General features: G+C 41.7%; 1 protein-coding gene across 1 annotated transcript in view; it reads right to left on the reverse strand.

Annotated features, from left to right (window-relative positions):
- SVEP1 (sushi, von Willebrand factor type A, EGF and pentraxin domain containing 1) overlaps nt 1-15,961 on the reverse strand; it is a 132,385-nt gene that overhangs the window by 32,483 nt on the left and 83,941 nt on the right. Inside the window, exons 29-37 of the mRNA XM_051643182.1 lie at nt 11,142-11,265; nt 10,444-10,614; nt 9,550-9,723; nt 6,502-6,621; nt 5,538-5,714; nt 4,675-4,759; nt 4,174-4,365; nt 2,271-2,438; nt 498-1,170 (exon numbers count right to left, since the gene is read on the reverse strand). Of these exons, the coding sequence (XP_051499142.1) occupies nt 498-1,170; nt 2,271-2,438; nt 4,174-4,365; nt 4,675-4,759; nt 5,538-5,714; nt 6,502-6,621; nt 9,550-9,723; nt 10,444-10,614; nt 11,142-11,265 (1,884 nt within the window). The remainder of the gene's footprint in view (nt 1-497; nt 1,171-2,270; nt 2,439-4,173; nt 4,366-4,674; nt 4,760-5,537; nt 5,715-6,501; nt 6,622-9,549; nt 9,724-10,443; nt 10,615-11,141; nt 11,266-15,961) is intronic.

Consider the following 15,961-nt stretch of genomic DNA (forward strand, 5'->3'; position numbering starts at 1 on the left):
ACATTGCTTCAACTTGATTTGATAAGGAAACAGAAGTTCTGCTTTTAGTAAAAAGGTATGTTTGCATTGAAAGGAGATAAATTATCCCATGGTGATTTATCTTTTAGAAATCAGGGTTTTTTTTCCTAGCAGTGAAAAAAAAAAGGCTTGTGAACTGTCAACAGTACTACAAATGTCTCCAGATGGCACTGGAAAGCCACCCATGGACCACACAAATGACTAGTAAGACATTAAGGAAATAAATTGATTGTCATATGTCATCTTTAGTCAGAAAACCCACTTTAAGATAGGAAATCCTATGGAAGTGTCCATGTTTTTCCAGACACGATTCTGCTGCAAATTCGCCCGTTTCTGCCTTTGCTTATTACATCCAGTCATGTGCTTCCTTAATTTTAACGGAAGAGCAAAACAGAAGCAAGAAAATCCCAATAGCAGCAATTGTGAAGACATGTTCAGTTTGCTGTGGTACCAGGCAGACGAGAAAACTCATTTTGTACCTTAAAAAAGCCATTCTCAAGCTGCGGTGGTTCTCCACAGGACACTGGGTGGCATGTAGGCAAACTGCCACTCCAGTTGCCAGTGGCCTCACAGGTCCGCTTCTTCTCTCCCTTGATGTAGAATCCCTTGTTGCAGCTGTAAGCCACCACTGCTCCGAAGCTGTAGTTGGCCCCACTGGCATAGCCATTGCTGATGTGGGGAGGCTCTCCACAGCGAACAGGGATGCACTGGATGCTCAAAGGAGAAGGATTCCACTGCCCTCCTCGAAGGCACTCGATCTTGGCTGAAGTGTTCAGAACAAAGCCTTCCATGCACTTGAAGCTCACAATGGAGCCAGCTGCAAACCTGGCTTTACTAATGGACTCCAGTATGCTGTATGAGACGGTGGATGGATTTTCACAGAAATCAGCTACGCAGTGGGGCATTTCCCTGCCCTCTGGAGGCACCCACTTCCCTTCTGCATTGCAAAGCAGCTGAGAGTTATCAGCCAGGCTGTAGCCATCTGAGCAGAAGTAATAAGCTATATCACCAAAGAGGCGGTGGCCACTCTCTGGTGATGCATTTTCCACATGGGGTGGTTCATCACAGGATACTGCCAGGCACTGCTGGTGGCTCACACTCCACTTGCCACTGGCTAAGCACTCTATGGCTGCAGGGCCAACTAATGTGTAGCTGTGGATAAGAAATCACATAGGAAGTCAAACACATAAGCATTGTCAGATGCTACCTACAGTTTTCTCAAGCCCCTGCAGTACAACCTTGCTTGCTAGCACCCTGGAAAAACAGGATTTACAAATGCTATGATTGACTTTGGAAGGAAAATCTTAAAGCCTTCATGCCCATGGGTGAGATATCACATTGAGGGATATACTAGCACACTTTGTGTTTACTGCTTCTCTGTCATCTATCCATCTAATTACCATTTCTGAACTTCCATTTTGGTTGAAACTACAACAAACGTAGTATTGTGCTGCAAGAGTCCATATAATCCTCAAAGAAACTACTCCACTAAAAAATTATTCCCCTTTAGCAGCACTGAATAGAGAAGAAAGAGATTAAAAGCTCATAAAGGCCTTTTACATTCCTATATTGGCCCTATCAATCTATTTTCACACTTGCAAGCAATGATAAACCCTTTAGCGAGCTATACAGAGATGCTCTTGCCAGTAATGCACCTGGCAGTTTTTTAACTTCTTCCTAAAAAGGCAGTGTAAAAATTGTTATAAAATCCAATTAAAAAAAGAATGTTGAGTAGAAAAAAAGAAAAAAAACCCCACAAATAAATTCTAGTACATAATTACTGTTAATGTAGTAGTATTTCTGTAATCTGCCTCTGGGATACAGTAACAGGCACTACTCCATGCTGCTCACCATCCTACTTAAAACCCTGCTGCTTAAACATGCAACTGTATAGTCACAGTACCTGTGACTATCTTCCTCTCATAGAAAGCAAGAAACAGTAACTACTGCAAAGTTCCCAGTGATTCTTTTCAACCGAAGGCTGGACAGTGTTAGTTCAGATTTTGATGCCAACATCTGTTAAAGTGTTTTGTCTTGTTTGCAGGATTTGTTTTCAAAGCCTCAAAACTGCACTCCAGAAAAAGACCTTATTACGTGCCAACATTTAATATGATCCACTCTATTCACTGTTACGGACAGCTGTGACCCTCTTCAAATGCTGCTATCTTATCCCATTTACAATGCTTGCGGTGCTTATAAAGCAGTGCACCAGTTTTACTCTTCTGTTAGTCCAGTAGTGCTTGTCTACATACCCTTCTTTACACTTGTAAGAGACTGTGTTTCCAAAAGTAAAGTTATTTCCATTTATGACGGCATCTTTGATGGTAGGAGGGGATCCACAAGAGACAATGCTGCAAGCTGGAGGTGTGCCGTTCCAGTTCCCTGAAGATGCGCAGACTAGTATGGAAGGTCCCTGAAGACTGAGATACAAAGATCATTATTAAGGTTGTCATTTCAGTCCAGGTGAGGAACTGAGAGGGAAAGAGGTGCTTTGCTTCTCACTGACTTCCTGCCCTAGATGAAACCAAGGGGAGTCTCTCACTGACTTCAGCAGAGACCAGAATCTCACCCTCTGCACTGCTGATACTGCAAAAAAAGCTGCTCTTGAAATTACTTTGGAGAGAGCTGGTGGAATTCATGTGGGGCCTGAACGCATCATGCAGACACACATAACTTCTGCTGTGGCTTTGCCCATCTTTGAGCCACAAAAGAAAGTCATGGGGTGATTAAATATTTATTTAAGCCTAAAGATTTACTTCTATTTCATTAACACCATGCCAATTTTGAGACTAACAACTAGGTCTCAGACTGCGACGTGATGCACTCAAGGATTAATTCACTCAGAAGAATGAAGGAAATGCTCCAGTAAAGGTTTGTTTAGGAAAAGGCATTCCATTCCTCCCGGAGGTAAAGAACTTTGCTTGAGTGAATGACCACATAAAATTGATGATATTTCTTAGTTTCCTTGGCTGAGGAAAGAGCAATGCATTGGCACAAAAGGTGTGACTCAGTTGTCTGAAGAGAGGTATGCAACACCATCCTGAGATGCCCCAGGTGAATCCCCTGGCCTCCAGCTGCTCTGTCAGCTGCTATGGATTCCCAGTAGGGTCCCATATAATATCTGAGAGCCCTACAGAGGTGTGCCTGATATCTTACAGTTTAGTCTCAAATAATATTAGAACCCCATGCTTAGTTGACTGAAATGAGCTCAGGGGCTAATGAAGTGGTGACCAAATGAGAGAGGACTTCTCTCATGAAGCTATGCTAGACAGAGAAAGGGAAAGATGCAGCATTTTCTGCCTATATGACCTAAATCCATGGTAAAAAGCCTCACTGACATTGTTAAAAACCCTGCCTAGTTTACTGGGGTATAGGTAAGCCCACACTGTGGATTTACAACTTAACACTACATCGGACTGCAGCTCAGGTATCAGTTTGTATTATATTGCTTAAAACATTCTTCTCACCAAATGAATATACCTTACCTACCTGACTCCATCTTTACAAGGGAATGCTTGCAGCAGTAAAATACAGAAAAAAAATGGACCTAAATAGGTCCATATGAGCCTGCTTATATCAGAATAAATTTGCTAGAGGTACAAGCTCATAACAGGAGAAGTAGACACTTGCACTTAATGCCACAACCTTGGATACAGGAATACTGTATTACATTTTAATTGAGGCATATTAAAAATGTGTTTTAAATCTTATAGCTTACAAATGTAAAACAGAATAAAAGCCTACAATAAATAAGTACTACACAGAGTTCAAGGAGTAAATTAGTACCTTCCAGCAGGTTCTTTCATCAAAGGCATTGTAAAACGATAGCAAAAATAATACTGGGTATGTGCTAAAGCTGTAAGGGTGTGATAAAATTCAACGATGAATGAGAACTTTAAAACATAATTCTAACTAATTTTCCGAATGTTCAAAGTATGTCTCTCAGTACGTATAGAGCAAATTCTGAATGGTCTTGAACTGCTCCAATTTAGGATGAAATACAGAAAGTACCTTCAAGATTTAAGTAAATTAAAATTCTGTTTTAGCATTTTACCTTTCTGAGCAATGATGCCAGCTTTGTCTCTTTCATATGAAAGTTAGACCTTCTAGCAAACATTGTGCCCACATTTGCATCAGGGAAGTTCCTGCATTTACCTGTATCCATTGTCACAGGCATACGACACAGAGGAAAGGTAGGTTGTGCCAGTGAGTGTGTATTTTCCATTGCTGATATCCTGTGGGGTAGGACAAGTCACCGTTTCACACGAGGGGGGGGGATGATTCCAAACTCCACTAGCAAGGCACACAATTTCCTTTACACCCACTAAGTTGTATCCATCATTGCATCTGAGTTAGAAGAAAAGAAGTGCTATCAAACACAGAGCCTTTGACACACAAGGTAGTCAGTCACCCCTTTTCTCTCTTATTCTACACCAGCATACACCATTTTCTTCTGCAGGGCATAGAGAGGTAATACTGAAGTAAACATTCAGTTCTGCTAGTGAATAGCCACAGCTATAACCAAATATCTTTCCATTAATCTCATCTTGCTCCTTTCCTTCATTTCAAGCACTCTCTCCATTCAGCCATTCTCTCATTTGTTGACAGTTCTCAATCTATCATTAATATAGCACTTTAAACTTACTGAACTCCTACCTGTACATCACTTTACTGCGGTATGTAAAATTTGAACCCAAAATGGCACTGTTCTCTGGAATAACTGGACCACCACAGGATACAGCTTTTAAAAGACAAGATCACAAGAGAGGTTGATAGAACACAAATAAAAAAGAACAGAAAATCAGGATTTGCTTTGCTTTCTCTAAATAGCTTTGAAGAGCTGTAAAGCCCTAGGTAACACTGAGTTCTGGACTAAGCTATAACTGACATTTAGGGCTCTATCTGACTTCGCCTTACTGAGAAACTGGACTAACTGGAAATAGGTAGTTGGACCTGCTCTACAAATCACATGCTCGACTGCCAAGCAGACTCTATATCCACCCCTCCCTGTGGACAAAGTAACTGTTTTTTTTTTTCAATGTCTTTGTCATCCCTTCATTCTACCTTGTTGCTTCACCTCATTAGTTCTGGTTTTCTAAAGAAACAGTTTCTGCAATTATACCATGTATATGTACATGCAATAGCCTGTCCTCTGGTTGCTTTTTATCCACCGAAACACAGTTGCAGATCTTTAAGACATTAAGCTCTCACAAGTTACTTAAAAATGGGAGGCTAGGTTGAGACGAAAGACATTCCTAATGCTTGCATTAAAATGAGTCTACACATTTGACACTTCAGAGAATCTGCCTACGACAGTAGCACTACGAATATGACAGCTGTTGGAGAAGCTTCAACTGTTGCATACAACTCTTTAGACAAGAGAGACTTCAACACTGGACTCAGGTCTGCTAGGACAAGCTTCATTAGCTGTCATGGCCCCTAAAGGCCCCACACTACTTTTCCCCTTCCACCTCTCTAACAACACATACTACAATATGCATTCTCCCCAGGAACAACACCTTCACAATATGGTATTGGATGATTCCACTCCCCGGACTCCATGCACTTAAGTTTAGTCACTCCTGTCAGTTGAAACCCTTCTTCACAGGAGAATGTTACTTCACTGCCAACACTGTAAGTGTTCCCATGTAAGCGGCCATACTCTGGATTTCCTGGGTTACGGCACTTCACCGGTTCTGAGGAGGAACAAAGAAACTACCAGTAACATAACTAAGTACCAGGTTTTATAAACCAGTTGCAGAAGATGCCCTTAAGCATTTACTGAATGTAGGGAGGCAGAGCACCTGGAACACACTCAGAAGAAGTTTACAGCCTTACCAGCTTTTCTCTGTCCTCTGTGTAAGTGACAGGCACTCATGCAGACTCAGGCAATTAAGATAATCTTAATATGAAAGAGCCCTCTGTAGCTGAGTTTGCATTCACTGTCAGAAGCAATCACATCTCACAGTCTTTTTTCCCTCTGTGAGGGAAAAACCATTCCAGCGTGTCCAGCCTGAATATGGCTCATGTACCTTTTATTCCAAACTATGCCAGTGCTACCTTCATGGAAACTTACTTTGCCTAATGTTTCCACAGACAGCTCAAGCCCTACTGATATGCCTGTATTCAAATATTTCTTAACTGCACAGATCTGCTCTGAGAAGTGATGCCTTGTGGCATGCAGCTTTCCCAGTCTTCTGCTGAAGCATGTGCTCCACGTGCATGAGGATTTTGCATTAGTGTCTGCCTTAGAGTAGAATCCGCATGATAGCTGTCTCCACAGGGAGAGACGAGCACTCAGCAAGCAAAAGGAGACACTTCATCACAGCTGCAATCACGCCAAAGTGATCTGGAGATGAGAACATGCCCGCCCTGTACCTCCCTAGACATCCATTACTTGCAATTGTCTTCCACAGTGGGAGGAAGGATACAGACCTGTACAGAACCTTGGAAAGGCTAGCCTTATGCTTTTCTTTCCCATACCTGCACATTTTTTACCATCTCCTGTATAAGGAGGGATGCAAGTACAAACATAGGATCCATTTGTGTTGAGACAAGAGGCATGCCCATCACAATCTGATCCAACAGCGCACTCATCAACATCTACAAAAAAGAAACACAAAATAGATGTCTCCAGGGTGGTATTTCTAATAAGCATCTGCTTTAAATTTCTGTCTCACTAACTGTCAAAAGGAATGGCTTTAAATAGTACAATTAAAAATCACTCCTACTTCAATCACATTTTTGAAGCACTAGTAAAAACATGTAAGTTAATATTTATGATTTCTATATAATAGACTATACAATATTGTGTAACATAAGAAAATCAGAGACAAATCCTATTGACCTCAAATAGTACCTAGTTTTCAACTATTGAATAACAGACATTGTAACTCATGTGATGTTACTACTAGTTTGGACTGACACTTTGAAGAAGGACTTCTGCATCAAGCACTTTCTTGGGAAATGCTCTATATCTCAAACTTCCCACCTATAAGACAGGAAAACTTAGCCAAGAAGGGAAACACTCTGAACACAAATCACTATTAGAGCCTCATCTTTGGTGATCAGAATTACATTACAGCATGAACAAGAAGTGCCTGCAGTTGCCAGAAAAGCAAAAATTTGTTCAAACTATGTCATATTTATATTTTATATGACAGGAGTGCCTAGAAATGCCAACTGATGATTTATACTCCATGTAGCTTGGTACTGAAAAATAAATAATAATTTAAAAAATCCCTCACTCCAGAATACTTCCAATCAGCTTTCAAATCCTGACTGATTTTGAAAAAGTGTTCTTGGTATGTAAATGAGTCATAAATTGCAAAGGGTCAGTGTCAAAGTATCTAATTTAAAAATGCTGGCATCAGGAATTACTCCTTGCATAAATCAGACTGTTAGACAGAAAAAGACAGCTCCATTTAAAAGTCCTGCTACAGGACAGCTGTTGAACTAGGTATACCATACAGACATATAGCTGGAGTTCTTTGCCCATTTCCAGGCAAAAAACCCAACTTGGATAAAAACAATCAACAATTTACTGAATTGGTGTGTTTATTCTTCACTCCTGAATGAGTCTGGCCAGCATGAAAGAAGACAACCATGTTATGAAAAAGAGTTTCTTCCTGACATGTAGGATGAAAACGGCACATTAAAATCAGAACAGCTGCCAAATACACAAGCACCAGGAGAATGTAAAGTGCTACCACAGCAGAACTGGAATGACTGCTGGTCCTGTAATGTCTTGTAAGGCAAGCAGAATGGAAGGATACTATGAATCAGATCCCTAACAGAGCTAAAGGAATGCCCCAAGGCACAGGTGTACCAGGTTTTGTTAGCACCTGCCTGGAGTGTAAACCAGAAAGGTAAAGTGTGGGCAGGGTTTCAAAGCCACTTGTTTTCATCTTCCCCTTGGTCTACTCTGCTTTATGAGAAGGCAAGCAGGAGGGTGAGGTGCCAGGCTTCTCCTTTCTGACATCATGAGTCCTGCTTGACTGACATTGAACTATTTGGACAGCCCTGTGGCATCTACCCTGAGCCTGTTCATCTTCAGATCTTGGTGCAAGTGCAAAGAAGAAAAGCAAAGAGAGGAGCAACAGACTGGTCAGTCTGTTCGGAGGTTCTGAAGGAGTCCTGAGAAATGAGGTAAGCTATGAAACCAGATGTAACCTACTCCAAAGTGAATTTTGGCAGAATTAAAAGACTGTTTGCTTTATTTTTGCTTTTCTTGACTGAAAAAATTATGTGCTACACTTACATAAAATTGTGAGTCACATCAAACAGAAATCTTGCCAGGTTGCTACCCCACAACTTCCATGTTAGGCATGATGAAGACAACAACAATCCAAGTACAAATAATGAGTGGACTACTCCAGCAGAAAGCTCCTGGAGATATTGCCCTACAAGAAGAGTCACATCTAGTACACTGTAGTCAGTACAATGCTGGTCTGTCTCTCCTTTCAGCTCCTGCAGCTGCATCTGGTACATCAGACTCAGCTGATCAGGAAGTAAGTCATGGTGTGGCAACTATGTGAATTGTGTTGATAAGTGCACTCCAAGTCCTCTCAGTGCTGCAGGTACTTGCTGACAGACATGTGTGACTGATAAATAAACCCCCCCCAAATGGAAGAAGGCTCCTGGGAGATGGGCAAAGATGATCTGTCCATGAAGCTCAGTGAAATATGTGGGGAGTGACTGACCGCTGCTATTACAAAGAAGCTGGCTCAACAAAAGGTGACTGGAAGATGGTCTTTGTTTTAGGTAAACCGCTGTTAACAGTCGGATGGATCAACTGGTGTTGTAAACCCTTTTCCAGAGCTCCTTAAAGAGTGTGAATGTCTACCCCAGTTAGCCAGACCAACATGAGGGGAACTGAATACACAGCTCAGGCCAACATAAAAACCAATTAGTGGCTTGAGCTGGCTTGAATCCATGTATTCATGCCCAGCCTCTGGGGATGCCCAGTGTCATGACGGTGAGCGTATTATAGAGACTGGTAAGGGGAAACACATTGGTAGGGTGATTGAACTGTGTATTGCAATCACTGCCTAACAGTAACTTGCTTTTATTTGTATTGTGTTATGCAGTATTTTTGGTATCCCTCTGCTAAAATAGAAATCCTGTGCAGCATCAACCATCTTCAAATAAGTAAATTTGATATTAAACATTTCAATTTCCACGTGTGAAACATGTAAAAAAACCTGGTCAGAGAGTATGGGACACTGACAGCATCCTGGAGCATAAGGAAAAGCACAGGTCAGAAGCAGAGAATGCAAGGACTCCAGACTTCAATGCACCTGGAAGGAAAGAGGCTTCTTATGTATAGGGTGTTGGGCATACAAAAGGACTGACAGAGTAAGGTCCCAGAATGTAGTCTTAGTTTCATATAATGCTGAGCACAGTATTTCAGAAGTTTGAGTATTTTGGAGTGTCATTTCTGAGACTCTGGTCAGCCTTCACAATTTCAGAATGAAATTCCACCTAAACCCAAGGGCACAGGAGAAGCACAAGATTGCCAGCACATCTCACCAAGGCAAGATGGTGAAATGCTGCTCCAGCTCCCATTGTCTAGGCACAACATCCTGGAGTCACCCAACAAATAGTAGCCATTGTTGCAGTGATAGGTAACAATACTGCCAGCAAAAAAGTCCTCAGCTGAATAAAATCCATTTTCTAAAGGTGGAGGCACTCCGCAGCTGATTCCTGCAACATGAGTGAAAAGAAGACACAGACCTTAACAGAGCAGACACAGATCACCTTCAAAATCATTCTACATGAGAGGTACCACTGGAGATTTCTTTGCAACTGTGGAATCCTGTGTGCAAGTGGGCCCACACTTTTCTCCAGGTAGCTAACTGATTCCAGGTCTGGTAGAGGGTCTTGTTTTGTGGATGCCTGTCAATCTGAGACTGGATGGGACTTTCCAGCTCCTGCTATTCTGCTATCTCTGGAAGAGACATCTGTGACCAAGATATGACCAGATGCCCTTCAAGTTACAGAACATTTCTCCTGATAATAAATGATCTGTGGTGAGTTTTAAGGAAAACAGAAAAGTAAGTTTGCCTCCATGGGGCTTTCTGTTATTTTCCTTCACTGAGAAAACTAGCTACCACATTACTCCTCAGAAGTTACAGTATGGGTCTGAGACTAGGTGCTACTGGAAAGCAAAGCCTGGCAAATCGTATTGCTGATCCAAATAGACTAATTTCTGTCATTGGCATTAGAAACTGACTGAAAAAGGTGGCAGAACCCAATTGTGGTGTAGTTCCTGCTCAAAAAAGTATGAGTTTTGTTTTAAGTATATGTGTATATGCTGTGACATGGATGGATTCAAATACTCCATAGCTTCAGGGATAAACAAGCCATGGACAGTGATAGGGTTGCTAGGTTTGCTAATCCTGCCAGACCATTAAGACAACTCACTTTCACAGCGGGGAAAAGGCCGTGTCCACTGTCCGAGGTTAAGGCAGTGTTGAACAGAGTTTCCCACTATCTGGAAGCCTGGGTCACAGGACAGGCTCACTTTTGACCCTGGCTTTACATCAGCAGAAGAAGCTCGTAGATGGGGTATGGATCCTTGCAAAGATGGACAGTCTGTGAACAAAATATATGCATACAGTGAGAGATACAGCTATGTGCTGTGAATATATTTGTTATCTGAGTGTTTGATTGTGTATAAGTTTATCCCGGAGAAATCTTTAGGAAGTGTTATGTATGATACATCCTGTTCAGGTTCAAAGGGTTTTGAGAATCATCAACAAATAACATCAGAAAAGGAATCGCTAGGGGAAGAGATGAGGAAGCAGTAGGTATTTAAATAGAATCCAATTAATTTAATAATAGAAGACAAGAAAAAAAATTCTTTCTGACCCAAGACCATCTTCACTCTTTCCCCATCTCAGTTCAGGAAACAATAAATCTCTGTCAGAGATTCCAATGAACTTTTGTTACAAAACCCTGGAATTTGAGGAATGAAGGACTGAATGTTCTAACTGTCAAATAATCAAAATAATTTATTCAAGGTTAGTAGGGCAAAGGCTGCAAGCTAGCATATTTGACCTTACAAAAGAGTCGTATAATATTGTTCAGAAAAAAAGAGTTCTAGGAAATAAAGTTCTAACCAGCACAAAATATACTCTTGTAATCTATCTTCACTCTTCCAACAACTCCTGGCAGGAAATCTGGCCAGGCTAGTACGTTTCCTTTTTGGAGTTCTTCTGGACAGGATGTAGCCAGAGATTTTACCTGTGGATTTAAAACAGTTGATTAGGTGCTGTTTAAGGATAATGTAGGAAAAGAATAAAAAAATATTCCTTCCATGTGTGCATGCAACAGTAGAACAAATAACTAAGTGATGTTCATCTTCCCTAGCACAAGAGGCTTCTGGCTGAACTACTGATTATTCTGTACCTATAAACCATGTACCTGTGGACAAGCATGTACTTGAGGCGATGCCTGAAGGAATCCCTGTTATACAAGCAAAGTGTAAAACATAGTTTTTGAAACACAGTTGCATTTGCTAGCATGTAAGAAAAATGTATTTATGTCTCAGAAAAAGGCAGGTATGAGAATGCAACCTGAAGAGAAAACTTGCAGAAAAATGACAAATAGGAGGAAAAAGGAACTTAAATGTTGAAGACCTGCATTCCTCCAACTCTGCTAGCCCTGCACCACGTTTAAGGAACAGAAACATAAAAAGGAGAAGTCTTATAAAACAATTTGTTGTTTCCAGGATGAAAGTTTTATGCATTTCATGCACCAGGCTAGTGTGTGGCTCTTGAAAACACTGCAGGTAAGGGCTACCCACGCCAATACTGGCAGGAATATTGTCACTGACTTCAACTAAAGCAGGAGGGGGCCATAACTAACCACATACTGAAACTGGAACTTTACAAGCAAACTAAGGATAGGAAAAAAAAAGGATCATAGTTTTAGATCAACAGCAGATAAGTATCTTGAGAGAAGATCTGGTCAAATATTTTTGATGGAAGTTTCACATTTAAAACATAACTCCTCTATCCGCATGACCAGGGGTTTCTTCTGCATTCTTACTACAAGAAACTGAAGTGCCAGTAGGAATCAATCCTTAAGCTGTTTCAGTACTGCATTTTAATGAAAAAAAAATAAATAAGGAAAAAATATTTCTCTTTCTTCACTGTGACTCTTGAGAATACAATAAACATAGTAACATTGTTTGTCTGTCCGGCAACCAATAGAAGGAACCTGGGGACAAGAACCCCAAATAGCACAGTACTTTCAAGCTATTCAGACTCCAGTGTAAATTACATGCAATAGTAACAATATGCAGTCAGACCCTTAACGATGGGATGTTGCATAAATATTCCATAGGGGACTCCTAGAAGTTGCTTAGATGTCCCAACCCCAGCATTTGTAGAAAAGAAGGCTGTCTAGTTCCATTGGATGCTCAGGGAGACTTCTGCTACATTAAAATGTTTTAAAACTGCAAATGACAGAGCAGGGCTTTAGATTAACTCAGCACTGCCTTTATTAACTGAACTCCAGGAACAGAAAGGCAACATAGTCCCAGAAGGTGACTGGGACTAAGGTGTATTATTGGCACAGTGCTCCCCATTACGTTTCTCCATGTCAGGACAGACACAATCATATCTCAGCCACTGAACTGCTGAAAGCAACATGTGCCCTGAGGAGGACAAAGAAACAGTAAAGGGATAATTAAGGATTGCCTCTTTGTTGAAGATATCAGAGAGTGGAATGGTCTACAGAGAAAAGATGGTTATTCAATTAAGGAATACGTTAGTATTAGGCTACTGAAACTACTTCATAATCTTTGGCTCTTCTGTGCTGGAAGGTAATTCCAGTAATTCCTCGGCAGGGAGAAAGGAATGTTTCCTTCAGCACCATGAAAAAATGAATTAAGAAGAGCAAAGATGAGCAGGCCAGTGGGCTGTGTACCTATCAGCACAGCCAACCTACCTGTACAATACATGGAGCACAGCTTCAGGGCACAGCTAGCTGGTTAGAAAGCACAAGTGTGCCCTGTTCAAGCCAAAGAGATGGAAAACTGCTCTTCTCAGAAGTGTAACTGGCTTCTGTCAAGTCTCCATTGAACTAAATCAGCTACCAAAAACAATGTGCTATACTGTCAGTCTTCATGAGAAGAGGAGGCACATCATGAACCTCAGACTGAATTACTCTTATATTCCCTCTACCCTGATCTTCAGGGAGGTGGATCAGACTCTTCTAGAGTCAGCTTAGCTGGAGAAGAGTCCACCTGTTCTGTTTATTCTGAGGCCATTTCAAAGATGTCAGTTCAACAGTGTGTACTCACAGAATCACAGAATCGTCATGGTTAGAAAGGACCTCTGAGATCACAGAGTCCAACCATCAACACAAAAAACCCCCCAAACAAACACAAACAAGTACACACACTTAATAATAAAACTCCGCAACCTCGGCCACTAGAGCATGCAGTGAAGTGCCACATCTACATGTTTCTTGAATACCGCCAGAGATGGTGACTCAACCACCTCCCTGGGCAGCCTGTTCCAGTGCCTGACCACTCTTACAGTATAGAAGTTCTTCCTAATGTCCAATTTAAACCTTCCTTGGTGCAATGTCAGGCCATTTCCTCTGGTCCTATTGTAATTGACTTTAAAAACAGGCTAACATCCACCTCCCTACAACCCCTTTAAGGTAGTTCTAGAAGGTGATGAGGTCTCCCCTCAGCCTCTTCTTCTCCAAACTTAACACACTCAGTTCCCTCAGCTGCTCCTCATATGACTTCTTCTCTAGACCCTTCATCAGCTTTGTTGCCCTACTCACATAAACTGCTTAATCCATGGGCTGCAAAAAGCCCACAATGAATCTGCAGAGAAAAATTTCCAGTGTGGGAAAGGCAGGTCTGTGAATCAGCCCTTCCAAACCATATGATGGAGAATAGAGGGTCAGGAAGGACCTCACAGTCCCATATAGAGAACTTCTGCTGTCTGTGCAGCAACAAAGCAACCAGATTGTTGGTCTACCTATAAAAAAATTGATGTGCAACCGTATGAGCAGCTAAAGTACACAAAGAAAAATCTTAAAGACTGGACTTCACCTTTACATTATTCACTGGGCAACATGCTTTAGCATCCTGCTTTCCATTATGGCTGAGAATAGGAAGATAAGATTTACTGAATAGTTCCAGCTGGCCACAACAAAACTGATAATAACAGATAATGACAGTGAACTCTGAAATGCATGAGGTAAAAAATTTATAGGAAGCTTACTTTGCTCAGCTCACTGTCTGGTCTCACATCTGTCTTTTCATATTAGTAACATGGGTACCATAAACAAAGGGAAGAATTTTCTTCCTTGTCTCAACTGTGCTGCATTTAAAGCAAATGGGAATGCAATCAAGCCTGTCATTAAAGACAGGTGAGCACTGAGAAAATCACACTTAACCTCTTCACCAGTGTTTCCTGTAAAATCATAGGTATATTTATCAGCTTTAAAATTACTAGTGAACAAAAAATATCTGACTTGGCAAGGCAACAATTGGTGACCTCAAAATCCAGGAACAGCAGAACATCACTGGGTAGTTCTGAACTTAGCAGAAAGCCAAAGTCACAAAGAAGAGGAAGCAGAGGAAACATATGGGTGCTAGAAGCAAAGATTCTGCTTTACTTCTATTTTTTGTTCATTCTATTATTTCTTATTTGAGTCATAGCTAACAGTGATAAACCACTAAAGTGTGCTAAAACCTTAAAAATACACCAGGAGAAGAGCAAAACCTTTTGATCTAAAGACTTTTTCCACAAGAAATGCCTCTAACTTTGAACATCAGTCCTTGTTGTTCAAGTGCTACCACGAGTTTCATCACTTCTGACCTTCAGAACTGAAATAGTAATGACCTGGAAGTGGTGATGGAACACACTGTCATGAGGTTTGCAGATAATAACAAACTGGGAGGCTGAGTCCATATGCTCAAGAACAGATCTGCATCCACAGGGACAGGCTGGGAAAATGGGCTAACACAGACCTCATGAAATAGAATAATTTGTTGTTTGGGTTGGAATGGAACTTAAGAATCATCTAGTTCCAACCCCCCTGCACGGGAAGGAACACTTGCTGCTAGACCAGGTTTCTCAAAGCCCCATTCAGCCTGGCCTTGAACACTTCCAGGGAGGGGGCATCCACCATCCTCAGCTTCCCTGAGCAACCTGTTCTAGTGTTTCACAACCCTCATGCTAAAGAATTTCTTCCTAATGTCTAACCTAAATCTCCCCTCAGTTTAAAACCATTTTATCCCTTGTCCAATCACTACAAGTTCTTGTAAAAAGTCCTGCTGCAGCTTTCCTGTAGGCACTTCCAGTCCCGGAACGCTGCTAAGTCTCCACAGAGCTTTCTCTGCTCCAGGCTGAACAACCCCAACTCTCTCAGCCTGTCTCCACAGCAGAGGTGCTCCAGCCCACTGACCATCTTTGTGGCCCTCCTGTAGACTTGCTCCAAGAGCTCCATGTCTTTCTTGCATTTGGGGCTCCAGAACTGGACACAGTACTGCTGGTGGGGGCTCAGGAGAAGAGAGTGGAGGGGCAGAATCACCTCCCTTAACCTGATGGCCACGCTTCTTTTGATGCAGCCCAGGACATGGATGGCTTTCTGGGCTCCAGCACACATTGCCAGCTCATGTTCAGCTTCTCATGGACCAACATCTCCAAGTCCTTCTCTTTCAGGCTGTACTCAATCTATTCTCCATCCAACGTGTATTGTGCTTGGGATTGCCCTGACCCAGGTGCCAGACCTTCCACATGGTCTTACTGAGTTTCATGAGATTAGCATTAGCCCACTTCTCCAGCCTGTCAAGGTCCCTCTGTATGGCATCCCTTCCTTCCAGCATCTCAACACCACCACGCACGGTGACTAACAAATTTGTTGAGGGCGCACTCAATTCCACTGTCCATGTCTCCAACAAAGATGT

This window comes from Apus apus, chromosome Z, assembly GCF_020740795.1.
Source record: "Apus apus isolate bApuApu2 chromosome Z, bApuApu2.pri.cur, whole genome shotgun sequence".
NCBI lineage: Eukaryota > Metazoa > Chordata > Aves > Apodiformes > Apodidae > Apus > Apus apus.